The 15,616-nt window shown below is 31.0% G+C and overlaps 1 protein-coding gene across 1 annotated transcript; it reads right to left on the minus strand.

Annotated features, from left to right (window-relative positions):
• Nucleotides 1-1,691: 1,691 nt before the first annotated feature.
• Nucleotides 1,692-15,048, minus strand: BtbVII (BTB-protein-VII). Its single transcript, XM_088234791.1, has 6 exons — nucleotides 14,915-15,048; nucleotides 5,211-5,388; nucleotides 3,808-4,130; nucleotides 3,125-3,356; nucleotides 2,617-2,707; nucleotides 1,692-2,542 (listed from the first exon to the last, which is right to left on the minus strand). Exons 2-6 carry the CDS (start codon nucleotides 5,379-5,381, stop codon nucleotides 1,842-1,844), a joined length of 1,518 nt encoding a protein of 505 aa, XP_088090917.1. The 5' UTR covers nucleotides 5,382-5,388; nucleotides 14,915-15,048; the 3' UTR covers nucleotides 1,692-1,841.
• Between the last annotated feature and the right edge of the window lie 568 nt (nucleotides 15,049-15,616).

Here is a 15,616-nt window from a genome sequence, read left to right on the forward strand (position 1 = left end):
TTCATAGAATAAACCATTTATATGTATACAGAATATGCATTACATATGTACATTCATTTATTGAATCGTGTGCGATTGTTACACAAAATAACATATACATAATATCTAGTTGATTACTTATTTACTAAGATTCATACGAGTATTGGTTAAGTCACTATAAGCCCTATCTTATTATACTGTACACAAATTACTTGCTAGACATCGAGTGCAGAATGACATTACACATATAAGGACTCCAACTGAAGCGCATTTTAACAAAGTGATACATCTACACTATATTATGCTAAAATTGATTAAGTACAATTATATTAGTATTATTGAGGATTGTGCAAATATACAGACATAAAACTATGGCATGCTAATCACACAATTTAGGATATAATATAAATGACAATTTAAGCTCATGTTAAAAAAAAGGGTGAGACTGGGGGTTATGCAATGGGGAACTTCAGCCCTACGGGAAATCGGATACAATAAATGCTTTCTTGCGCGTGGTAAAAATTGGAGCATTAAATTGTATTGCATTTTCCTAAAAATATACAAAAAAATATATTTTAATAAAAACAAACTACTTTGAACGACGTCACTAGCTTATATGAATCAACCAATGATAAGAGAGTTATGGGATATTTCCAGTTTGCTTGCCGCCAATGGACCGACCAATGGGCATAACTGATCGAGAATAAGCGGAAGAGAAGCTCTGACGTCACACGCGGAGTTATTTCAGAAATTCAAAAAATTAAAAAATCATAGCGCCAATAATATGAATGTATATAGAAATTGGAAAAAAAAAATTTGGCTACTAAATAAAAAAATGTTTTTAAAAAACACTGAATTTCCTCATTAACAATATTTTAAATAGATAAATTATATGGCCCACAATTACTGTGCTAAAGTATTAACAAAAAAAAACCTTTTTTGGAAAAAGTACTTTTTCTACATATTAAAAAATATATATATATTATGCTCTATGCTGATCTTTTAGATATTACTGAATTGTAATAACTTATCCTAAGTGATGATAAATAAGTGAACATATTTTTTTAATTGTCATAATAATTAGATATGTCTTTTTATAAGAAATCTCCATTGAAAAAATCATAATTTAACTATTTATTATACAAACAAAATAAATCTCATCTTAAAAATATAAAATTAATTAATCTCTCTCTGATTTGAAAATTCGTGAAATATTTCCATATGGTAAAAACAGATTATGCTCAATTCTTAAAAATCCTAGGGAATAATAAAAAACAACTAAAACCAAAACACTTTGAGTAATTTAATGTGTGTTATCAGATAATCATTTTGCTCATGAAACTACTATTAAAATGTTGTCCACACATTTTTGAAAAGTAAAGTAACTTTTTCAAATAATTATAAAAGGCCTCCAACAAAAAAATATGAGACCATAAGTTTAAAAAACAAGTTATAATTTTAAGATCAAATAGAATATGATTACAGTGTTGAAATGTGATGGGTTGAAATTACACTTACTGGTTAAATATATTTGTTGTGGAGTAATTTACTGTTTTTAACATCGTGAACCTATCTCAAACACTGTGCTAAAAACACTGAACTACAGAGTTTTCAATTAATAAACAAAATCACAGCACATAATAGTATGCATAAATATGCAGAAAAGTCAGATCATCGGCTTGTGTAATAAAAATTAAAAAAAATACATTAAACTATCCTATAGTAAATTTGACTCATCAAATATACACAAAAAAAAATTAAAAGACCACACCTTTCTCTTGGTAAAAAAAATAATTGATATGTATTATTTTGTAAAAGAGCGCTTCAATGAATCAATAATAATCATCGAAGTTGTAAGAAATTTATTGTATAGCGTTGAAATTGATACCGTGCAAATTTAGTGGAGAATTGTGTAAGTTCATGGAGTCTTCCACAAATCTGGGTCGGTTGATATTTTGTATAGTAGTGGAGAAATCCACATGACGCGAATCTATAAAGCCCATCATACCCACAGGATGCTGGGGGCAGAGCAGAGTCAGTTGCTGGTCCTGGATGTTAGGGATACTTTCGTCCCTCACTTCGGGAGGAGGAGACGAATGTTCTTGTTTTATCCTATTTTTAATACTGGGCCGGTTATTCGGGTAACCTTTCTTCTTATACTCAAGCCAGAGAGTTCTATTGTTAACGCCAAACATTCTGGCCGCCTTGCAGAAACCTATTCCTCCAAACCTCACAGCTTCCAGGGCACGTTGGAAGTTCTCCTCGGATTGAGGGTTGGATGTCCTCCTCCTCTTGGGAGTGGGCTGTTGGCTCTCTTGCATGAGATTGGACATGGTAGAGCACGCTGGCCCGGGCGAGTTGTCTTCTACCTCTTCACTCTGCCCTTGGCTCAAGTTTGGCGGTTGGTAATCGTACGGATTGATCATAGATTGCATCCCAAAAGGGTGAGCGCCGGGTTCTTGGTTGTGCATTGAATTCATGTTGATAGCTGATATCCCGTGACAAGCAGTTTGACACGGTGCCGTATACCTCGGATAACTGTGCTCCATCAGAGTCCATTGTCCTGAAAAATGAACTTCTCATAGTAAAAACAGAAGTTTATACTCGGGTCATTAAGTATTTGGAGAAAAATCTCACCTTGTTGGGGAGCACCCATCCCACTAGTCCCTTCAAGGGGATCATCAGGTACTCGCATTAAATCACAGTCATTAGGTTCTTCTTCGGGATCCTACAAAAATTGGTTGTTTTATTTTATGGTGTTTTTATTATATTTTTATTAGTTGTATTAAAATCTTACTCCTTTAGACATTATCCAAGACTTCTAATCAACAAAATTAAACCAGCCAATGTTAGTCCTGTAAATACCTAGATTTCCACATTCTTTAAAAATTCCTTCATCTTGGTTGGGATATCTATCAAATAATTATTTCCTTTGTCTCTGTTAAGACATTGGTCTCTTTAAACAAAATTTACTTTGGTTTTGTAATAATTGATTATATACTTCGGCAGTATTAATCATATTTTTCATTTTTGTACCTGAAGATTGAAAATATGTGCATGTATACATTTTTTTTATTGGGCTGTCCTCAAAACTGATTGAGAAAACAATACTTATTGGTTTTTCAAAGTTTACGATATTACTCACAATTATTAAATTACTGTCCATTCCCCCATTTTCATCAAAACTATCTTTAGATGTGTTGTATTCCGGAACCTGTGACTCCTTTATTCTGCCTTTAACACAGAAAGGATTTATGTTGAAGTTATTTATGGAAATCCCCTCTGGTTTGTTTACATTATTTGCTTCATCAAATGATTTGTCTTCTGCTAGCCTCTCTCTCGATGTAGATCTTGACTCAGTAGATGGTTTTCTATGCCTATAATAATAAAAAAATGTATATTATAAAACTCTACCATTTACCATACATTCATAAATAACTATTTATCACATTCAAAACATTGAATGATGATCTGAAATATTCTCTTTAATAAAGTGTTCAGTAGCCTTATTCCGTGACTAATTCATTTCATCAATTCATTTATATCGTATGAGAGGGAACAAGATCAAAATACGATTTTGGTTGCATTAGAGTGAGATGTAGTGGTTGGCACATTCGCCTAGCATGTTCGAGGTCCTAGGTTTGACTCCTGGCAGGGCAGATGTAAAATATTGGATTTTAAAGGTGGTTCTACACTGAAATACTTCATTGGTCCTGGACTGGCATGTGAAGCGTAAAGCTGAACACCTTGCCTTCCATGTAACAAAAATAATTAAGATACGCTGTGGTTGCAAGTACTAATGCAGTGCCCTATGATGAACTAAAGTACCTTTTTTTTCTTGTTGTAGGTGATAAATTACACGGCGACAAGGAGTGATGAGGAACATCGGAGTGCCAAGATGAATCTCCTGGTGTCAACAGATTTGTTCTTTCTGTGGTATTATTACCACTGTTTCCTGCAGCTGGTTCTGGCATCTCTGTCAATCCCTTTATTTTTAGCATTTTTGCTGTTTCCAATATTTGAGGCAACTGTTCTTGAGAAACATTGACTTCTCCATAGTACATGAAATGAACTAATATCTTAAGGTCCGAATGCTTCACATCCTTAAGAATCACAATGGGATGCCGAGAAGGATTTGCAGTAAACAGGGTCTACAATAACAAGTTTTAATAAGATATTAGAAAAACAATCTAAGTAACTTTTATAGTAATTTAACAGAATCTAGCATTATTTAATACAAAATATATAGCAATCACAAGACGATTTGTTAAAATATCAAAACTTGATTTTGAGGTTTTTCTAAATTATATGTACAAAAAATAAAAAATTGTCAGAACACGAAATTTCAAACTAAAGAAAAAATAATACTATAACAGAGATTGAGAATTTAAAAAAAAAATGGATATGGAAGACTAGGCATTTACTGAGCTTATGTTCAGTCATTGTCTGGTTTAAGTGATTATATTATTCACTCTCAACATAGCGACCCTTTGCAACAAGTTGGTTCCAATTTACAATTTAAGTTACCGAAAGAAAACAGTTCTATTTGAAATTAATAGTCTTTATTCCATCCATTGGGTAAAGGAATTAGGAAGTGTTGAGAAAGTTTCAGCTGCATCCAATTATTTAATACAATTTGTAAAACAAGGTGAATGAATAATAACAAGGTAATTGTATCAATAATACAGTAGGAGTATCAGATGGAATCTTGTTATTCTGCTTAAGTTTGATCATCCTTATTTATTCCATTTTTCCATCTGAGATGAGCGGGTAAACTCCAGTCCTTGTCCACAAACATTTGTACAGAATCAAAATTATAAATGTATGCAGGTGTTAAGTTTTTTCTTTAATGGAGTTATTAATTTAAATTCTTATTGATTTTTGTGAGTGCCACATCAGAGTTGCTTTGGTGGGTACTCCTTGTATAGTATATATATATATAGATAGCACGAGGGCTTTAACTCTCTATATTTCATTTTGTCTCGAGAAGGTTGTCACAGAGCACACAATGCGCATAAATATTTTATACAATCCACTTTTTATACAGATCTTTTATTTAGTGGAGATTGACAGCCATAATTGTATTGAATTGGCTGCAGCACCAGCACACATTTTTCCACAAGGTCTGATAAATTTAGCAACAAGCTATCCGTTGTAAAATTGCTGCATTGGCTGATTAATACATTTGAAATTTGTATTTTCTAAGGGGTTGTAAGTTGTAAGGAACTGACCTGAAAGTAAACACTGCAAGCTGAAAGGACCACTTTATGTGCCTGCATGTGTTTGCCCTCGGCAGCCAAAGTCACATCTACGAGAGATTCACTACTCAGTAAGGAGGTGAATACCGATATAAAGTTGGGTTGATGGTTGTTCCACCGAAGACAAAATTGCTGGACTGACATTTTGGCCCTGAAACAAACCACACAATACATTCACAAAAAATAAATAAACAATTTATTTACTACAGAAATGCAAAGAAGCAAGTAATGTAAACATATTAATAGACCAATATCTTAACAAAGACAAAAGAATTATTAGGAAAGGAAATAATATTGAAATCACGTTAACATAACTTTTGATCTATCATTGGAACTTTTTATATAATTATTACATTGAAAAAAATGTGTTCTTATGATTTTCCCAAATATTTCCATTTCGGGACCAATTTCTTTTAATTGTAATAACTGACTTAGAAAATGGGAAACAAACACAACTCCTCTCAATTACCTTAAGAGCTATATTAAAAATAATGCCATTAAGAGAAGCGAAAACTCTTTTTGTGTTTGTGCAAAGATGATAGGATTTTTTAAATAATTGAATTTTTTAAATCCACGCTGGGATTTGATATGAAGGTCGATGGATATCACAAGCGTGACATAATTTATCTTTAGATTATGTCTTCAAACCATGTGTTTGTGATTGGTGGGAATAGGGATAAGCGATGATGCTATAAAACGAATATTAGAAATGTCCACTATTTTTACTATATTTTAGAGAAGGGTCGCCATGATCGCAATTTTTTTAAATGATGGCGCGAAATGATAAAGCGTCGACAATGAATCGTATAATAATATTTATATTAATTACAGCATTGCACTGATACACAATATAATTAATAATCAATACCCATGCCCTCCGATATTAAAAAAAACTTTTAGATTAAGGGTACTTTGTCATAACCACGACATTTGATGATTGATATTTGTTGGTGACGCTTCACGACCATCAAAGATTCAGCACATCTGGTAGCAACTCGCAAAATTGTATATCTATAGTTAGATTCTTTAAAGTATTTGTTTTTTATAAAAATATGCAAAATCTAAAATTAAACAAATACATTTTCAATGTCGCATAGTTAAAAAAGGTTTACAACATACATTTTAATATAATAATACAAAAACGGAGTTGGTGCATGTGACCTTTTTAAGGAGTCACATACGTTATTTATAAAAATAAACCTTTCAAAATTTATGGATAATTTTAGGAGGCAGATATTATTTTATTTTAGGCTGCAATTGATGGGTCTATAATAATAAATCACAGTTCAATGTCTGGTATCTATTTAGTCGATTTTTTAAATAACTTTATTATATGTAACACTAGTAATTTCAATAAGGAATTGATTTCCACAGTATACTGGATACAAAATTATTTCTAGGATTAGATGAAAAAGATGAGTTGAAAGTTCAATACAAAACAATATTTTTATTTCGGCAAATCATAATAATTCTATTGTATCTTAAAGGTTTCAAATCAATACCCACACTCTCTTTGGCATATACCTGGGTTATAGGTTATGTATATTAATGGAAAACTTCATTTAATATAGTGTGTTGAATACCCACTGCCTCAACTGAAAAAAAAAGAGTAATTCCTGGCTCGATACAGGGCTAACTAGTGAGGCGGGAATTAGGAAATAAAATGATTTGTATAAATAAAAAAAATCATGCAGGTTGACGGTGACAATTCCGGATGAATGTGCTGGCACGTTGTCGTGGCAAAACAACACTTTCTTCTTTGCTAAATGGGGTCGCGTTTCCTTCAATTTCTCGTCAAAACGGTTCAATAACTCGCTGTAGTATTGCCCAGTGATCATTTTTCCTTTTTTTAACAAGTCAATGAGTATTACGCCCTTCACATCCCAAAAAATTGTCAGCATAACTTTTACAGCAGAAGGGATCGTCTTCGTCTTCTTTGGAGCAAATCACAGGAAGCAACCTACTGTTTTGATTGCTGCATGGTTTCCGGTATATGCCGCGGCACCCATCGGGCTGATAACTTTTTAATTGCTAACTTATCACGCAAAATATTAATTGCCGTTCCCCTCGACACACCTATGGCACTGCCACTTAGTTCACTTTGGTTCCGACAATCAGCGAGAATCATGTCTTGTACTTTTTTAATGATTTCCCCGGTAACCACATCTGCCGAGTGTCCTGGGCTATCCTCGTCATAAACGGATGTTCGACTACAATTACATTCATTGAACCAATATTTAACTGTTGTCATTGATGGCAAACGGTCCAATTTTGCTTTTATCTCCTCACTTGTTTTCGCATACAAAAGCGAATCACTAAATGACACTGCACTTTCTCCGTTCTAGGAAAAAACAACGCACTGCTTACTGCAATAGGTGTAAAATACTTAATTAAATAAATTTGTTTTTGGCGTCGCTTAACAGATGGCGGCAAACAATGGTAATAGCAACTTCCCTTAGTAACACCATCTGTCGTCAAACAAGTGGATTTATTGAACCGCCTTAATAATATTTTTAAAAAAAACACCAATGAACGTTTACGAAATACATAAAATGGCAATAAATTTATAATTCAATTTCATTAAAAATATCACTGTAGGTATTGTTCTCAATTTTTGAATCGTACAAAAGAGTGTGCATAACATTTTCATTTGTTAAAGACCTTGAAAATTTTCTTACGTGGTGCAGGTGAAAATATTTGTAATCCTTGCTTCTTGAGCATCTTCCAAAAGCTGTCTTAACAATGGTAAAGAACGGTGTTTAAGTTATATTTTCTCCATTGATTAGTAGCTTATGTACAGAAGTGGATATATAGTACCATCCGTACTCTTGTACAAAATATTGCGCAATTACTTTTGCATAGTTTCCGAATTTTTGCGAGTCTAAAGGTTGCCACTTTTCATATAATATCTAATAAGTTCATCTTTTATTCCAGTTATATTTGCGCTACGTGTCAAGTTAACAAAAAGCTCCTCGCAGTATTCCCGTCGCAGGAATTGCCACTTCCTTGACGGGGTTTGTAGATAATTATTCCTAGCTCATCTCTAAATTTTCTTTGGACTTGTTCTTTCTTTTGATTTTTATTTACTTCGCTCCGGACAGACGGTTTTTTTAATTCTAGATTGTATAAAATAGTATAAACTGTTGAATTCTTGCCTGTCTTATTTGGTTCCGACGAGTTCGAGATTATTCATTTCAGAAGGTTTTGCTGGACAGACTGTACATCCTGATGAAGACGAAGTATTTGTCAAAACCTGAACAACTTTGCCGTCAATCATGGTCAAAACCATTTGATGTTTTACTAAAGTAGTTGCATGTTCAGAAATAACCATCTGTCTTGGATGAAGTATAGAAATTTCATGTTCTATTCCCGAAATGACTTCTCTTATTTTGCTGGAATTTCTTTAGTGAACTGAATTGATATTAAACGACAGTATCCATTAGATGATGGCGTTCGATTTTCCCATTACACACTCTCACTTTTAATCACCGATGACTCAGATGATTCCTCATTGTCTTTACACGGTCAACCTGTTTTTGATGTAGATGGTGTTGGTGCAGAGGTATTGTAAAAATCAATAACGAACTCTATAGTCAACCAATCTTGGTTGTTAGCAATAAAACGGTCTTTCATACTTGGTGCTGCAACCCATTTTATTTTAAATTTGGGCAGTAGTGTTTTTTTAATGTTTGGTTTGATTTAAGTAAATTGCGTTACGGTTAAGCCCAAATTTTTATTCAAAAAAGTTTCTGCGGTTGAAATATGTTCCCGTCATTTAACTATTAATTTATTAACGCCCAAAGGGCTTTTTCCAAATACAGAGGTTATAAACAATTTACAAATATAAAAGTACAATTTTAAAAACTACATAAAATAATTATAGTAAAATTAAACGCTCAAACTTAGATTTTTTATTTTCATAAAAAAAACTATTTAATTCAAAAACTTAAAGATATGATACTTAAAAAATATTATACATAGGTTCAAATTTTCATTTCAAATTTTGATATAAATCTATATCTTGCAAACCTTTAACTTTAAGAATAAAATAATACTAAAATAAAATAAACAAACGGAGAAATAAAAATATTTGGCAAAAAGAAATATGTTAAATTATTATAAAATTTAATTTTGGAATGATATTGACAAAGTGACTAGTGACTCATGTTACCGAAAATGTAATATCTATATTGTATTATTAATGTTGTAATTAATATTTACCACGGTTTAAGTAAAAAATATTTATCAAGAAAATACATCAAACACTGTTTATACCACTGTGCTTCAAAGAGCTTAGCAACTGCTACAAATACTGAGACCGCCATAAGGACATAATAGATTTTATTCCTGTCAAAATTATTTCTTTGTTTTTTCTTTACTATTTGTTTATTATTATTAATTTCGATTGTTATTTTTTAGGAATATTTTACTTTTAAAAAATCTAACTTATATATGTTAGTTATTTCTATATTGTTTATATGGTAAAATTGGTTCTGCATTATAAGCCTTTTCACTGGATTCAAAATTATTATTACAATGCACACTGAATCAGAAATTAGAGAGAAAATATTATTTTACTCATGAAATGATGGTGCATTATCCAGTATTATTTATACCAAAAGCATTAGTTACCAAGAAAATATCATTTATTGGAAAATATCACAGTAAAGCCAAAAAAAACATACTTTCATTAATTTATTTATTTACAACTCCAGCGAAATATTTATTTTTATTTTACAATCATGTATGGCAAAATGGATTTTTACAAAACTTATAATATGAACATATTTGGTTTAATTATTTTTTTTAAGGACATACATTTCTTTTTACCCAAGATTTAGAAACAAAAATTAAACCTAAAAAATATATAACACATTAAGTAGAAGTTTTATAGTTGCGGGATAAATACAAGATGTCAAATTAAGTACTTTGAACTGTGTATGGTGAGTAAAATTATTTGTTAAAATTTATTTTTAATTAAATCAACGTTAATTTTATTTTATAAATAACAAACTGCCGAAACAGGCAATATTGTCAATACCATTAGATAAATATGCACATAAAAATAACATGACAATTATATTAAAACCATGATTATAAAATTAAAACAGTGATAAAATAATATTAGGTATATTAAATAATAATTATATATTCACAACATAACACAAACAAATCTTTAAGTGATAAAACAAGTCGCAATATTGTTTCCAACCCTTGCACATAAAAAGATCCAATGTTGACAATTCTCTGAAATGTAAAAAACTTTATCGGGTAATGTAGTCTGTTTTGTTTTGTAACAAAATGATATTTCAAAAAATAAAATATGAAATAATAAAAATAAATTATCTCTAATTTCGCTTCATAAATCTGTGTGCTGTGGCATGCGTTCATATTACATCTAAAGTAAGAATGTACTCTTGGCAGAACAGTGTAGTATTTACAGTAGTCAAGAGAAAGGATTAACCTTCCTTCATGTCTAGAACTTTAGCTGCATTCTGAAGAGAAATGCCTTACTTAGTCTGATCATAATATGTTGGACTTCTACTGCTTTCTATTACAACTTTTGATTTAATACTCTTACTTTCAATAGGATATTGGTTTTGCATTTAGCTGCCGCAGGAGACAAAATTTCACTATTTCTAATTACCAGTATCGGCATGTGAGTATTCAATACAGTACTTAAGCGATCATGACATCTAAACTAGTAAACGCTTAACTGGAAAATGATTTCTTTATTGGAAAATGATTTCTTTATCCCGGTTTGAATGCTATTTTTTCTATTGAATCTGTGACAAACAGATTACCACATATGCTAGTTGGTCATTCGGACGTCTCCGCATAAAGCGAGACTGCACTGAATACCAAGTCAACAATAGTAGCCTTGAAAAAGAACTTTCAACCAGGTTCAAGTGGTAAAATAAATAAAAAGTAGTCAGCAGGCTAGAGAACAGACAAAACGGGAAATGTATGCATGGTGGTCCTGTTTACCATTGGAGACCTTAGATAAATGTATTAAATCATGACTTTCAGTGTTTTACCATCATTATTCCAGGTAAATTTAATGCCTAAAACCTCTGCTCCAAGGTTATTTTACCTAACTAATATTATCTACTTTACTAGCAAGGAGAAAAATCACCTTTATTTTCTGGAGAGACTCACTTTCGCTCAGAGAAATTTCTCTTTTGTAGCCAGAACAGTGTTTATTGTCCTGGATGACAATTTTAATTTCTCCAAAATGAAAGCCATTTTCAGGAAAAGTGTAAAAGTTCAGATTTTATCTAAAAGACACTGCATAGATTTATATACTATTAAGCGTGTTGTCCAGATATTTATTAACATTTATGTTTATAATAATAATAATTATGGATAACTTATATAGCGCCATTTTCATAATATAATACCTCAAGGGCGCTTTGTAATGTAATTTTTATTTTTGGTATTCTTTAATAACTCGTTGAAAATGGCCCTCAAAATGAAATAAATATGCATGCTTCCACTTTCCATTATGTTGCATCCCAACTACACACAGGGCTCTTGACCTTATATAGTTAGGGATTTCTTATTATTTTTTTGTGATATGTACCTTTGTATGAATAAATAAGAAAAATAATTTCAAATATGATTTTTTCCTTGATAGTAATGATTAAAAAATATCTGTAATAAAAAAAAAGATTTAATACAGAATGTCACCTTATGCATTCAAAGTTTGGATGAGACATCATTAACTTCACTTTATATCACAAAAACTCCTTTAACACGCAATTAAAATATTTTAAAAGTTATAATAACAAATGAATTAAATGATTACAATTAAATTTCCTCCTATAAATATAAAAAATCACGGTCAATACATAATGACACAATGCATAAGAGTTTTCCTAGGTTTGGCTAATTTTAAAAAAAAAATCTGCAAAATTCTCATCTTAGGTTGTGTGGTCGGCCAGACTTTAAAAAATATTAAAACTGGCCAAATACATAATTAAATTAGTTTTGTGGTATAAAAAAACGAATGCATCCATTATTAATCATTTGTCAAAGGAAAAATCATTTAGACTGTTGTGTGGATTTAATAATCCACTATTATCACCAAGTGATATTATCTCAGTATCGCTTTTCTGTGGCTGGCTGCTTTTTGCATAACTACGTTTAGTTGTCCTGAAATTTAAAAATTGAACCCCGTACATATGAAAACACGCTAAACATGGCTTCCGGAAATCGGAAATATATCGAAACACATAATTGATTGGCATTTCTAAACAGCTGTTCACTAGAACTTGTACATTTTAAAGTAGTTCATTTTTATGAAAACATATTTTAATTATTTTTTTCATACATTTTCGAGAAACTAAGCAGTACAATAAAATGCTTAAAGTTTTACCGTGTGTGAGAAAATATTTTGTACATCCAATTTTCGTAGCACTGAAATCCCTCATTAGCTGATGCCAAAATATTTTTTTTCCCTTTAAAAAGGCATTAAAAATACTTGAAATCAACAAAATATTTATTGCAGTGGTGAGCTGAACTCTGGATTATTGAACAGTGTTCAAAAATATTAATTTATCCGCTTAACGTTGTAATGCTAGCCTTGACTGGCTACAATGTATGATATGCAATTTGATTCTCGACGAGTTTGACGTGATAGCATAGAGAAAAATGCTATATATTTAATTCTTTGGACTGGGAATAATGTCATCTTACTTTTATAACTCAGTCCAAGGGGTAAGTGACGGATGATAGCTGGGGACAGATGTTTATATTTAACACAAACAAGTAAATAAATTTGCACTAACTCAATTATAATAAGAAAAATATTTTATTACATTTTGACCCGTTTTATTTTTGGTCAAAACTAAATAAAGTATTTTTATTATTATAATTAAAATGCAGTTCTACCGAGAAATAAATTATATATCATAGTAACTTATTTCTTCAATTTTTTGTTTAGTCAACTTAACACATTGTATCCCGGAGCCATGTGAACATGATATTGTGTAACCACGCGTTGTATCCCGGTCCCGTGTTTTCACGTGGTTTACCAGCCGTCTAAAAATGTGCATTTTATTGACATCAAGTGACTTCTATTATAATTTTTTCGTAGTTCTATGAATAGCAAATACTCGAACCATTCCAAAGCTGTCATCTGATTTGCAATATCGATTAATATAGGGATCTCCTATATCCATTGAAATCATATATTTTTTCACGGCTGATTTTGGCCAGTCGCCATTACGGTTTCGCTTGCAGTTGGAAGTTTTATTTTGAAGATTTAGTTTCAGTTGATTTAACCCAGTATTTTCAGAACTATAACAGTTTTAAGAAACTTCACAAAACATGAAATTTCACAAAAATTGGCCAGGCAAAGGGTTAGTTTTATGTGTATCAGGCCGATGAATTTATTAACATGTAATAAATACATTGAATCATTCACACTTTGATACGTCTTTTTAGATAAGATTTGTCAAACTTTTATCAAAAATTGATTTTAAAGACCCTACATACTTTAAAAATAAATATATATATATAGATGTACACCACTGAAGTATAATTAAATAGAGATTATGCTTTATAGAATTTTTAAAAATTATGTTCCGAAAAATGAGCGTTGTTGCGTGAACTTTCCCGTGAAAAACACGTAGTACAGTAAAAAAGACTAACTGTGTATGCCAGTTTACTGTGAGTTAATTCAAAGCTGTATGTCGCACCTATCGCGTTTACTGACAACAAGGCATGCTCCGGTACTCCAGTATGAATGGAACACAAGATGGGTGCTTAGTGCTGCATCTAGTGTGTACATATAATATATCAATGGTGTACACATCATTTTTAAGTTAAATATTTACCCATTCATTGGATAGTTTTAACTAAAAAATACTTTTTAAAATCCCTAGGCTTCAAATGTAGGTGTGAAATTGACAATTTAGAACTTATTTTACATCATATATCAAATGTTAATTTATATTATCAATGTAAGATTAATTTTAGCACTGCACAAAACGTAAAATTTAAATGATCCTACTTACCTAGTGGTACAAAATTTGTATGTAAAATTGATAATGTCCCTTTTTAACATATTTAAACGCTTTAATTGGGATTTACATTAAATAAACTGTTCATTCCTATAGTTTAATGTACTGTAACGTATTGTGTCAAAAAAACGTGTTTTCTAAAGCAAGTTTGTTTAAATCTTTCCATTGACGCATAATTATTGCTCAAAAAATCATGTAAAATAAAAGTGTAAAATTACCACCAGAATAGTAAATAAACGCATCAACGGGCAGGTAACTTCAATAAAAAGTATTTAATGCAAGTATGAACACGATTCAACACAAATAAGTAAACTAAAACCACTCAAGTCAGTACACACATAATAAATCAATAATATTGCGCCGATGCAACCGAAGCAATAAAAAATTGACATATACCCCAGATAACCATAAAATGCAAGAAAGAAATGGAAATTACGAATTCGCATCTAGATTGTACAATTTTAACAAACATATCCTGAAGCCAGGATTTGATTCAAAACAATCAACAACAATTTGTATGGTAGACGCTTGCAAGAGTCCGCTATAAAACAACAAGGATACATTTTTAAGGGCCATTAGTTTGCGCATATGAAAAAAACTGACAAATAAAAAGAAAAAAAACGGACGCATTAGAAGCAAAATTTTACTCACCAGATATATATAAATCTTTTTAATCAAAATAACAAACAAATTCAGAACATTGGTGATGGCTGCTTTGTGACGCTAAAAAACCACAGAAATCAAAGAGAAGAGAAAAGAAAGGCATTTAGTACTTTTGGGCTGCTGTTGTGCTGTTAGATCAAGCCGGTATCTGCCGGTCCGCACACGCTACCGGTAGTATAACAAGAAAGAAGAAGTCGGTACAGAATAGTTTTTTTATACCTTTTACCAAAATATAATAATATCGGCCGAAATACAAGATTATATAGTACATACCCATTTACATTCTACAATGTTTTAATATTACGCATTTCATTTATAATTTTTTTTAAATCTGTTGAAAATCTACAAATTATGCATAATTTTCATGTCAAAGCAATACGCTAAAAATACGGATTTGAACGATGAAAAAGTATTTTTAGAAATAAATTATGAATAAACTAATTTAACAGTTCCACTTTTGTTATATATTATACATAAATGATTTTTTTTAATTTATTCAATATAAATAAAAATCATTTACTCAAATAATTTTTAAAAAATTAAATTTTTTGTATAAATTTATGCGTATAATGTGTCTTTACGTTAATATTTTTATTATGTACTTACCATAATGCCTGATCATATATAAAAATGCTCGTTTGGCGTAAAAAAACAAAGTAGAAAAATAAATTATTATACTCGTAATCACCT

The sequence above is a fragment of the Micrasema longulum genome, unplaced genomic scaffold (genome assembly GCF_059751315.1).
Source record: "Micrasema longulum isolate JH-2025_06_02 unplaced genomic scaffold, ASM5975131v1 h1tg001290l, whole genome shotgun sequence".
NCBI lineage: Eukaryota > Metazoa > Arthropoda > Insecta > Trichoptera > Brachycentridae > Micrasema > Micrasema longulum.

What these genes read in the sequence shown, in the direction of transcription:
- BtbVII (XM_088234791.1), bottom strand. Translation starts at nt 5,381, where the DNA reads ATGTCAGTCCAGCAATTTTGTCTTCGGTGGAACAACCATCAACCCAAC. An exon ending in CCTACAACAAGAAAAAAAAG is followed by an intron (nt 3,357 to 3,807) that starts GTACTTTAGTTC and finishes TTATTATTATAG; the next exon opens with GCATAGAAAACCATCTACTG. An exon ending in GATGGGTGCTCCCCAACAAG is followed by an intron (nt 2,543 to 2,616) that starts GTGAGATTTTTC and finishes TTCATTTTTCAG; the next exon opens with GACAATGGACTCTGATGGAG.